The following is a 12995-nucleotide window of genomic DNA, read 5'->3' on the forward strand; positions in this document are numbered from 1 at the left end:
ACAATGCTACTTATTCAACAGTACTGCTACTCTGGTCTACCATCACTGCCTTTGAGCTCCCGTGTTAAGTGCTGTGACTAAATGTCATTACATGCCCCAGGAGTTAGATGCAGCTGTGATAACTGCTTCTGGTGTATCAAAGATGCTTGGCCCCTGACACACACACACACCCCCAACACATGCAATAATGCATGGTGTAACGTGCAGAATGTGCTTTATGTGTAAGAGAAGCCAAGACTGATTAATGACTGAGTCTGACTGCTGTGCTGAACCTCTGTACTACACTTTGTTTTCTCAGCAGTACACTTATTTATTGCTTGCTACTCTGCCAGAATAAAGACCTGAGTGAAGACTTTTACGGCAAGTTTGGGAACAGAGAGATAAAAATGTGAAAGCTGGAGGAGGAGGCAGACCATGAAGGAAAAATCAATATATAATCCTTCGTATTTGTCAGTGAACTATTGAAGTATTCCAAGTTAACATTTTCCAGCAAGTTTTGCACTTGCTGTCTGGTAGGTTTTTTTTACACCATGTTTCCTAACGTTTTTTATGAGAACAACATGTGAGGTACTGCAGAAAGCCTTACAAACTATCAAGATAGCTATGCTTTCTCTTATCTACAAGGCCAGTTATTCTCTGGTGGGATTCATTTTGATTGATATAGCTGTTGGTTACTGGCAAATCAGTGTTGGCTCTTTGTGTTACTTTCTGGATGCTTACAAATAGTTTTGCATATTTTCCTCCCTATTTTTCCACAAACTGTATAAACTGACTGATCTATGAAAGCCTGGTTCCTCCTTTTTCCCTGTTTTAAAGATGGTCAAAATGTTTGACTTCTTTTATGCTGTATCTTCAAATCTACCAAAGTGCTCATCATTCAGTGTGCAGCCAGAACTGTGGGTTTGTGTGATGAATTCAAAGGAAGGTAATTACCTGTGAATAGGTTTTTGTCGTTAGACAAAGCTACTAAATAGAATTTTACAAAAGTTTAAAGACATTTTTATTTTAGAGCTAGATTCAGCTCCAGTTCAAACCACTTTAAGTTATTTGACCAGGTGCTGAAATGAAAATCTGTTTTTGTTATTGTGGGAGACAGTTGAGCCAGTAGGTTTTAAAGTGGGTTGTACCCTTTTGGAAAGCTATAAATGATCTGCCTATGGCGCTGCTGAAAATTCAGTTCATAGCTGAATCTGGGGAATGAGTTAAATTATACAGTCACAGCTGGGCTGTGCAGAGTCAGACCTCTCAGAAAGGACAAGAATATTTTGATGCTAGCCAGGAGCTGTGGCTCTTAAATCTTACACTGGTGTTCTTCAGGCACCTGGTAGAATAGAATTCTTATGCTTTCAAGGAGCACGACTGTCTTGCTTGAGAAAGCAAGTCAAAATTCAAAGCTAGACTGGAAATCCACTTGGGAAACCAAGTTGGTGTTCCACTTTTTTGAATTTTGCTTTGTTTTTACAGAAGAAACTGATTGGAATTAAAATTACCAACAGTTTCCTCAAACTTTATACAAATTCAGTTTGAAAATTTGAGCATCTTAAAGTAAATGTACAGCTATGGGTTCAATCTAGGCCATGTTGTTAAGAAAAAGAATTAAAGGGCACCGGAAAACAAAATGTGGAGAATATACACGTGGAGGAAGAGGCAGAGTTCCTTCTAAGCTTCACTGTCAAGCCAGAAATAGTTACAAAATCTGCAAGGATTCTGAAACCACCACTAACATGGTATAACTTTGTGGGTTCATACTTGTAGCCATGTACAGTCCATAAGTTGACTGTCCAATCTAAAAAAATTACTTTTAGGAAATTGTAGTCCTGTAAGATTTGTAATGGCCATGAGCATTCATTACCCATCCTCCTTCCCCTGTGAGTCTGTCTGGAAGTCCTGATGGAATTCTGAGATTTTAGTTGCAAGGAAGCTGAAATAGCATCAGGACTTTTGTATACAACACATACTCCTGCGCTGAATAGAAGGGAAGGAAGGTACTCTCTACAGATAAGGTGAAATAGTCTTTGATCTTCAGGGAGAAAACAATTTTTACCTCCACTATAAATATATATGTGATCAGCATCTCGGGTAAATTTCTCCTTTCACTATAAATCTTTTTCTCAGAAAAATGCAAAAGTCAAAAAATGGAAATGTAGTTTAGTGAAACAAGTTTCGTGGTATCACAGAGTCTTTTCTTTTTTTGTAGGCTTTTATGGCTTAGCATCCATTGCAATTGCTTATAAAAATGCAGAAGAGTATATAATTCTTCTGTATTTCCTACCTAAACTTAGTTAATTGAAATTTTCAAGATTATAACATTGTTCTTTGAAAAGAAGTTTATATAAAATGGCATCAGGATAAACTCAATGCATAAATTTATTTTACTTCTTTTACATTGAAATCACACTACAAACTGCATGAATACGCACATACATGGAGTATATTGGAAGCCTCTGCCATTAATTACAAAGATTGAATCAGTAAAACAGATGTCATGAGGGCAATAATAGCTGAAAATTGTGCATCTTTTTCCTTTACCAGTGATTATGAATTATGTACTCTGATCTGAGTCTTCAAGTTAGAGTGTTACAGGAGGTTTAAGGGCTGTTTTGTAAATTCCCTCTTCCCTGATAGGGGATTGAAGTGAGGCAGAGAGAGAAACAAAATTTCTTCAAACACTTTTTACTCATTAAGCTGTTGTTATTAGTAGAACCAAGCCATTTTTGTTAAAAGCAGGTAACTATTTGCACAATGCATTCATTTAGTCACTGGCATGCACTCGCGTGCTCACCTGTGGTTACCTGTGGAGCAGCAGCTAGGAGGCCAGCCCCAGCTGTGTGCTCAGATGTGGAGGGTCAACCTGTGGCTTCGAGGTGGGTGTTTGGAAAGTCCCTCAGAGGGATCTTTGTTCTTTTAGATATAAATGTAATCCTGCAGTCTTCATCTGCATGTAGGAGTCACTACCCTCTTGGATGTGATCCGGGTCTCTTTGTTGTTGATCATGCTGGCCTTGGGCAGATTGAACAGGCTGTTGGTGTCCTGAAGTTTGCTCGTTATTGCACATTCAGCATGAGTACTAGTCTTCAGAGCTTCTTAGTCCTTGGAAAATTTTCATATGCTACATTTTCAGCAGGTAATGTTACCGTCTTTGGCCTGCTGTTTTCTGTTACAACTCCATCCAAATCCATAGATGCCTATAAAATCCATTCACAGAAGCTCATACAGAAGGGACCTCTGTAGCAACTGGATGTTACGTTTATGTATTCTTTGTCCTTCTGTCCTCTTCATTGGCTCATAATGAAGTGGAAGAACCATGGAAGAAGTTTTAACTGTGTCTTTTTAACTTTTATTTGAATTACAGTTAGGTAACTTCTGTAATACTGGAAACTTTTCTCTTTTTTAATTCAGAATTTTAATATACTTTATGAACCAGTCTGCTCAGAGCTGGAAACAGCGCCAGCAGTTGCAGACATAAGGGAGTATTGCCCATAACCTAATCCTTGAAATTGGATGTATGCAGCAGAACAGAAAAATCTTAGTTAAAAAAAAAAAAAACAAAAAAAAACAACAAAACAAACCTCTTGGCTCTGGCAATTCTGGACTTCCTCAAATGAGAACATGGTTTAGATTTAATAGTTTGTGACTTAACACAGATAGCAAATTGAGAACCTATCCAGGTCTGATATTAATTATGTTACTGAAATCGTTTAAGCTTGACTACTTTACTATCTTTGTTGCCTAGCATAAATAGGCTCTCGTTGAGTGTATTAGTTTTGTGCTATCTGTAACTGTTATTTTAGACTCCAGGAACAGAATTTGCCAGTTCTGTAAGTCCGGTTTAGAATTTATTTCTTTTTTAAAAAACACTACAGACTTACCAATATAATTCTCTTTTTTAAACCCGCAGTTTGCCTTTGAAGTTTTTTAATGTGCATTTGATTTCATTAATTTTTTTTGTATCATGGAGGTAACTAAGCTTGTCCATCATTTGCAAATCATGTGACATTTATGATGGCCCATAAATTGTGCTTTGGAAGAAAAGAACATTGAAATATCCTGAGGTAGGTTCTTGGTGACCCTTCCCTGAACTTCATCTGTCTTTGATAATCCGAGCACACTCCTTGAAAGCCATCACAGTCAATCAGGTCACTGAGTGCTTTGGAACTCGTATCTGCCGCTGTTTTCATTGCTGTGCCTGCACCTCCGGTCACTGTGCTAAAAATCCATGTGGAACTTGGAATTGCTGAAAAACTGGAAGTAGGGTGGAGGACTGAATAATAAATTAGGGTAAAACAGTGAGGGCAGTTTTTGTGTGTCTAGTGAATTTGTGTGTTGTGGGTACACGAGTGGTCTCTCCCACACAGCAAGCGCTGTTTACCGCTCACTCTACCACACTGTACCTTCTGGAGCACTTCTGCTCTTTTTGTTCTTTCTGAGATGCTGGAAAACCTGGTGCTTTCAAGGCTGCTGTTGTGCAATAGAGCACACAGATAGCTCAACAGATTATAAAAAGGAAAAGAGTGCACTGCAGACAGGTCAGTCCTGGGTTGATGTGTAGGGCCATATATGTCTTGGGCTTAACATATATATAAAAATCACATTTCAGTACTAAAATGTAGTTTGCAGTTCATTCTGGTTTATATTATTGCATAACTAGGCGCAATAACTATATATATTCAAAATCAGTCTGTCCCTCGTGACCAATCACTTTATTTCTAATTTGAAATTTGGCTGATACCCCAGGCCAAGTTTGTGTTGGATACTTTTGTTCTACAAAATCTTTTTGAGCTAAACAGTCTTCCTAATCAGTTACAGTGGCATCCTTACAAAATACTCACCGCATATAGATTATGAAATTTCAGTATGAATTTCAGACATAAAAATCTACCAGAAGTGAGACACAGCATTTACAAACTATACCCAATTTAAGGATCCTCAAGATGAACGAGTGTTGAAGGCCTTTTTTGAAATTAAGGATTTCTTTGTCAAAGTCTTCAGAATAAATTTTGCATAATTTATCCTCTGCTAAGGCGGAGATTTTGTTATGAAAAATGACAGGAATAACAAACATTAATCCTAAACTAAATTAAAGAACTCAAACGTACCAGAAGGAATAGAATTCGGTAATATTTGTAAAATACGTGAGTTTGAAGAGTCTGTATTACATAGCTGAAATTATATGGGAGGTAAGAAGGAAGAAATTGCAATGCCCGTAGTTTAACTGAAAATGGATCCTTCAAGAAATTACTTTCAAATAGGTTGACAGATGATCTTATGAAGATCCTATGCTGTTTTTTGAAAATGTTTGTATTTTTCCATAAATTAGAGTCTCTACTTAAAATGTAAAATAGACTAAACCATGACTATTTGTGTTGCCATAATCCTGAAGACAGGATCACTTTAATGTTTGCGATCATCTTCTAGGTGCATAAAGTCTTATATATTTTCCTCTTTTAGACAAAAAACACATTGCATGGGCTCATAAAACTTCGCTCTAAATTTTTTAGAAAGAATCACCGAGTATACAAAAGACTAAAGAGTATACAAAATATGAATTATGAATGTATAATTCTGTTAATTGGAGTTGGAAAAAATGTCAACAATCCTGGAACATTGAGGTAAACTGCTGAATATAACACATTGTACACTAAGTGACTTTTTCCATGTGTGCATCAAAAATTATTAGAAAGTAATTTCTTAAACCAAGCTAAATAATGAAATGCACATGTATCAATAGTTAAAGTAGAACAGTGAGTCTATTTTAACATAGTAATTCAGGTAGATTAGGTCAAAAAGACTAGCTAGTCGCCAAATGATTTTGTGTGCTTCGTTATAGATGTGATCAGAAAGACAGGAATAGTATCAGTAGAAGTGAGTTAGCTATAGGAAGTAGAAAACTTGTCAAGCCTGTATTGTCACTTCTGCCCTTTCAGACCTTGCAGGGCATGGACACAAGAACATAATGAACACCAGTTATGATTTTATCAAGAAATCTGGCTGGGGCACAGCATTTTTTTTTCAGAATAATTTCTAAGAGGGTGATGCACTGAATAACTCAAGGTCAAAGAGAACGGTTCACTGGTTTCTGATCACTTTTTTAAGAACTGTTTTGCAGAACAAAAAGCAATCTGTAAACTTTGATAAAGTGGCAGTTTCAGTGGCTTGGCTCATATCTGTATTGTGGTTATAGGTACATAGATTTAAGGCTTTATGGATTGAATCTCCAAGCGAGGGTTTTAAGTGTACCTTGGTTGGAGTAGTTGCTACATCTCTCTCCGGTGTTTTGCCGAGTAAGTCTTTGGAGATTAAAGTTAGGCCAGTTGGTGTCTTTAGATAGGGTGCTCCCAACTCCATTCCCTTTTATAAAAGTTTGGAGTTTGGAACTACAGAGTTCTACCTAAAGGCCTACCCAAGGCCTTTGTAGTTTTGAGATCACAGATGTAACATGGGGGAAAAGAAAGACACAGCTTCATTATTGCTCAGAAAATGCATGTTACTGAAGTTTGAGAATGCCATAACACAAAATGCGTTAGGCGTGCTGTTTCGGAAAAGAAAGCTCCAATCTCGTGGTTTTTGCTCTTGCAAGCATCTGTTACGCTGGAGCCTCCACGCTTTTGGTAATACTGGGGAAGAAAACTGTGAAAATACTTGCAAAGCTGCTTCTTTCTTCTCCCGAAGTCTGTCAAAGTTGTAGTTAAATTCTACCTTGGCTCACAAAGTTTAATGTGGTTTTAACTCTAAATTACGTAATCCATTAGATACTACACAGGCAGGTAATGTGGTTTGCCAGACTTGTTTGAAAGAAAAACAATGTTGCTATTGGTTGTTAGCATGCTCAGGTGTGTGAGATGCTTTATAAGCTCTAAATTAAATAAGTTTCCTGTGGCAAAATAAAATGGTATTTAAATTCTGATCAGCAGTATGTAAAAGAGAAATGGAGGAGAAGATGGTAGGTGAGGGAAGAGAATGGAAATAAAGACATTCATCTGGTTGCCTTGACCTATGTTACTATTCACTGCGATCGTGAAGGAAAAGAATATTTGAACGGAAACAAATATGGATCCCTGTTACTGAAGGCAGCCCCATATACTGGAGGGATTTTAAATGATGGAAGCAGAAAAGCAAAAGCAGGAGAACTTTGCCGACGATACATTGAGGCTGACACCTTCAATGGAACTGGTAGAATCTGCAGATCTGTTGCAGTATTAGGCTGGAATTATTAAGAACCTTGAAGGTGAAAATAGATGTTTTAAAACTGAAAGTCAAGTCTAAAGGAAACCAGTGATACCTTCATATTGGGGAGTAATTTTATCCCTTTTATTCCTAGACGAAAAACTGAGAATATTCCATTTAAGCTGCTTCTAAGTGATCTGTAATAAAAATATCTTGGTGATACTGTAATTTTCCTTCATAATAAACATTATAGACCTACAATACCATGCTTGAAAGGAAAACAAACAAGTTTTAGGCTACATTAATGTCATCTGAAAGACAGGTAATTATCATCTGAGTATGAAAAGAGGATCACCAGAGAAGTGCAATATACATGTGTGAGCCTACGATGTTTAGTATTTGGTATGGTTATTTCATTTTTAAACTTACTTTTCTAAAGTATTTTCTGTTTATAAAAATGTATTGTTAGGATACGCTGAACTTTACCCCATTTTCACACCATTATTGGGGGGGGGGGGGAATTAAGTTCAGCTTTATTTTTCTGAAGTATTCAACACAAAATTCTATGCTGGTTAACTTGTGCAGAAAATATTTTAAACAGTTTTAGAGAATCATCCTGTATGTGATTTTTTTTGTTTGGCTGTTTTTTTACATTCTACCTATTTGTTCTTTGAGTGATCTTTCCTGATCAAAAGTAGGATAATAATCCACAGTGTAGCCCACTTAAAGCATTAGAAAATGTTTCATTATTGCTAAATACCAGTGCACAAGAAAAAAGAGTAAAAACACCAAGAAGGTCACTAACTCTTGGCTTTATTGGTTTATAATTCTGGATGTGTTCTAAAAGGATCCTTTATTGTTACTATACCTTAAGCATATAATATGCATCTCAGATGACCAGTGTCCCTTTAAAAAATCTCCATAGTTAAAAATAAGACCTCAAAAATCTGAGGCCCAGAAAATGAGAGACAGAGAAAGGAAATATTTAGAGCAAAGTATGTGTTACTTGTACGTATGCTTACGGGGGGGGGGATAATGAAATTATAGTAATGTGTTGTTTCCTCGCTACTAACATTGTCTATGTATGTTGTCATAAGAAACTTCATTAGTTGATGTTGGTTTCTGGTTCTTATTTTTATAATTGCGTGTTGAACACTACCTGTCTTTTGAGAAGCACTTAATTACTTATGTGTATTTTAGTAACAAGCTTGAAATAATTCACTTACAAAAGTATTGCTTTACTTAGGGAAACCTTTCCATCCTGACATACTTATGTGTACATATATATATGATTTTACAGTATTTAACTCAGTCCTGCAGTAGCACTTTAATCCATTCCTCATCAGGCTTTCACATACTTTTCTAGCTAAAGATAGAAATAAAGTGTCTCCGTTGTATCTCCCATATAATGTGGCATTTTTAAAACTTATTGAGACAGAAAAGTGAAAAACTGTTTGCACAGTCATATGCATATATTTTTAGTGGCCCACATTAGCATAGTATCTGAATGTATCTCTTTATCTAGCTCATCTCCCTAAATTTGTTTCTTTAAATGCTACAAACTAAGGACTATGGGTTTAAAATTTAAATCAGTGCATGACTGGGTCATCAGAATTTTGTGACCTAACAAAATCTCTGCCCCTGTAAAGTGCGCGCACACACACACACATATATTAGGGAACCTTATGTCCAGAGTCTTGCTTCTTGTAAACTTAGGAGGATCTTGCTGGGCTCCTGCAGACTCCAACATGTGAACAGTTGTACACAGCAGTGATGGAGGCAGCACCCGCCCAGGGAAAGCCCTTCCTTCTGTATTAATAGGCTATGGCTCTGCGGTTCCCCAGATGGCCTGCTACTAGTGCTTAAAAAAATCCCCACTTCATACACCACTGCTTGCTTCGATGCACAAGTAGGAAATTGTGCACAGTTCTCAGACTGAGACTTTACTGGTCTTGTTAGTCATATGATATTTATCTCAAATAATACGTGATTCTGACTCTCCTGTTGGCAAACGAATACTGGAAAAGTTTGTGGAGGAATAGTGTATCTCTGACTTGTTACATATCAAATGCTCTTGCACCAAAATTATATACAACCAGACAGAGTAAGAGTATTGCAAGTAACCCACTGCCAAGAGTAACTTGGTTTAAGGAAGTGTTCTGTCGTCAGTGAACATAGGCTGTATCAATATATGGAAAGCCAGAGAGAAGTACAGAAATAAGCTACAAGTCTGATGCTGCTATCAGACTCCTAAGAGGTCTTTTCACTTTTGGAAATACCCTGTGCTAATTTGTATGGTGATCTTGGAAAGACTCTTGAATTTTTTCAGAAAGGTAATAGATTTAAATATATCCTATGCAGGTCTGTGAGGATGTTTGAAAGCGATACTGCTGCTGTACGTGGAACAATATGATGGGACAGTACATTTGCCTAAGTTCAGAAGGGTTTTCTGAGCGTCTTTTTACTATGTGATTTTGACAGCTTTATTGGTACAGAACAAAGGAATGGGAGATGGGGGAAGAAAAATATTTTTATATTGGTCAAGAGAGTACTTGAAAGGGATGTTGGACTAAGCCAAGGAAGGAGAAATAGGAGTATGAAGCTGCGTCAAGGAAAGAAATTCTGGGGAGATGCATGTAAATAGGCAATTTAGGGACTGAAATAGTCCACTGGAGGCAGTGAAGGAGAAGGAGCTTTTGGGCTCCTTATTTTCCTCTGTCATGTCTAGACATGGAGAGGCCTGCTTTAGTCTGTGCTTTACGCTGCTTACAGGTGAGCTGGGAACCTTGCCTTTTCTTCATGTAAAAAACTTACTATTAATACCATGTGGCTAATGTGTGCTGTAGGAGTTGAAGGGGTTACCATTATAGCAGCATGAATTCCTTGTCCTTTTCTTAGTTTCTGTGTTTTGAAATGTTTTATATTTCTGGTTTTTAGAGATCTGAGCTAAGCTGAACTCGGTGTTCTAGAAAGACACAGATTATCACTAAGCAAGCTTAACTCTGTACTTAAAACATTTTTGTCTCTGTGTATTCAGAGTTCCTACAAAGTAGTCAAACGCTGTTTAGATTTAGATCAGCTAAGCATATGGGGCGTCCTGGGGGCAGCATTTTTTCATCTGCATCTCCAGAAGTTCCATTCCATAGTGCTCTGTGTCATGAATTTCCAGCATTTCCCCAGTCAGGAGCATTTTAGTTTTGTACAAAAAGCAAAACTTGTACTTTTTGTGGAAAGGCAGGAAAAAACCTGTAATTTCCTATAACAAAAAGTGGAAGACTATGTCAATGTGTTGTGTAAGGGAAGCCATCTTCATTCTTCATCTTGTCTAGCTGAGTGTGTAAATAGCATTTTGGCCAGAGTCTGTGGGTGAAGGATAGGAGGGTTTCTGTCATATAATTTTATTGAGTGTTATTAAAGCTATTGCAAAAAAAAACCAACCTCAAAAGCACTCTGTGTGCAGTCAAAATGGATTCAAGAGAAATAGTCTTCGGTAAGAAAAAGCACGAATTAGACTTTTTTCTGGATTTTGTGGGTTTTTTTTTCCTAGAAAGTTTAGTGGAGGTCTCCAGATTCCAAACTAAAATGCTTTTGTCTACTTCTTGCATGATTCTATATTAAATTAGTTTTTCAAGCAACCTTTTTATATAATCATTACAGTATCTCTTTTCAATTTATTATCACATTTCTCCAAATCCTTTTTATGGTATTTTAAGCACTTTCACTGTGTATAACTCTACTACCAGGAAGAAAGTCATCATAGGGTGGTGATGGAATTTGGGTTGTGCTACCTGATGTTTCCATTTGAGTGGGGTTTTTCCCGTCGGAAATAAAAGAGGTATTAATGGGGGTTAGAAGGCAAAGGTTCCTCTACTAAGGGAGATCTTTTCTTTGGCAAAGGCATGTTTGATTGCTGAGAAAGTCTATACTAACAGAAATGTCTTTTTTAATATCACTTCTGTTAGTTTTAAAGCCCCTTAGTAAACTCAGAGAAACAAGTCTTGTTAGATATTACTTATGGTAATTGAATAGAATTGTCTATGACAGAACTAACCTTCTCATACTGAAAACAAAATTTACCATTCTTGTTTGAAGAGGAACAGTAAGTAAAAAAATCATTTTCTTGACTCTTTAGCGGTCGTAACTAAAACATGGGTAGGGACCTCACAGAAGTAGTAATATTAATCTGGTATCTTTAATGACTCAGAAGTATCCAGCTGTCATAAATTTGTGCTAGTAACTAAAGTTATAGCTTTTATGACTGAGTTGTTGCATCTGAACATTTCACTGAAAACAAAAACCGTGTGAAGAACGGAAATACATAGTTCCTTTTGCATAATCAAAAAGTACTAAATTGTCCTACAGTTTCCAGAAGTTAAAATAAATACTGCAGTCATGCAGCTGTCTATATAGTTCCTAGCATGCTGGAAACATGAACAGATCCTAAGAGTTAGTTGGAAAACTACTTTCACAGAAATGATGGCTAAAATGAGACAACAGTACAAGACTACAAGCAAGGAGTTCTTCTAGTTGTCTCCCCTTTACACAGTTTCCAACATGCAATGCTCTGCCTTCCTGAGCTATGACATAAGTCAACGTAGATTTTGACATAATAAAACTTTGAACTTATTTGTGACTCATCCCTGCATTAAAGATGAAGGATGTTTTTCTCCTCTCCCTGGCCCCTCCTCCATAGGATGCAGATGAGAGAATCTATTTAACATCTGCTGAAATCACTGAAAGCTCCTTCACTGATTTCAGTAGAAGCTGGATTAAGCAGGTTTTGTCTGTGAACTTTACTCTTCACAGAAGGAGTTTTTTCCCCTTTGCTTTGGCATTAAATGGCATACCACCTATTAATTTTCCGCAATCAAGGCAATGAGAGTATTAGCATCAAAAGAAATCGAAAAATAATAAATGATTCTTCTTTAAACTTACTTCCTTTAAACCTAATCTGCTATAAAGCAAGACTGCATGTACGTGCTAGAATAGTAGACAAGTCTTTGCAAGATTGGAGCCTAATCTTCAAGTTTTGTTATCTGTATTCTAAAATATTATTTATGATTTATTGTGCAGAAATTAAAACAAATATGAATTGTTTACACATTCCACTGATGTTCCATAGACTAGTGTTTCTTATTTATTAAGGATATGTTCTTAACATTGTTAATATATATGTTAATTATTTCCTGTGATATTTAATATCCTTAATCTGCATACACTGCTCTTCGTACCTACAGTTCCATTAACGAAGTGGGGAGAGAATGTGTTTGTACCTGCATACAGCTTTTTAAATCAGTAGTCTTTCTTTTTCCTTTAACTTTTCTAATACAGTTTATTTATTAATATTACTTTTCAGAAAAAACAGAGAACAAAGGATCTGTCCCAGCTGTTTCATTCGTACAATCCATATGATCATAAGGTAAGAAAAAATATACTACCTACATTTGTAAGAATGATTCCAAACACTCATGATAACTATGTTTCATGTTTTAAGCAAAAATGAGAGGAAATGATAAAATTGAAAGCACTAGGGTATTCATGTTACTTAAATTATGCTATCTTATAAATGTTTCTTTGTTTCTTCAAGCCAAGCTTGAAAAGCTGCATTTTCTGATTTGTGAAACCAATGACTCACATTAACCTCATAGAAGTATAATTTATAGACTGACACTAAATCTTGCAAAGTGACCATATGTGGTATCGGATTTCCCTATTTTTTCTCTCTGTTTAGAAACTGTGTTACCCTTGAGTATGTTGCTTAGCCTGTTGTGTCAATTAGGCCCTGAGATACATGATACTAATGAATTATCTGTTGATTCTGGAAGCATCAT

General features: G+C 36.5%; 1 protein-coding gene across 1 annotated transcript in view; it reads left to right on the forward strand.

Annotated features, from left to right (window-relative positions):
• CDKAL1 (CDK5 regulatory subunit associated protein 1-like 1) overlaps positions 1 to 12995 on the forward strand; it is a 436847-nt gene that overhangs the window by 330028 nt on the left and 93824 nt on the right. The window contains exon 12 of the mRNA XM_009326510.1: positions 12521 to 12583. Coding sequence (XP_009324785.1) covers positions 12521 to 12583 — 63 coding nt within the window. The remainder of the gene's footprint in view (positions 1 to 12520; positions 12584 to 12995) is intronic.

Source organism: Pygoscelis adeliae, unplaced genomic scaffold (assembly GCF_000699105.1).
Source record: "Pygoscelis adeliae isolate BGI_AS28 unplaced genomic scaffold, ASM69910v1 Scaffold186, whole genome shotgun sequence".
Classification (NCBI taxonomy): domain Eukaryota; kingdom Metazoa; phylum Chordata; class Aves; order Sphenisciformes; family Spheniscidae; genus Pygoscelis; species Pygoscelis adeliae.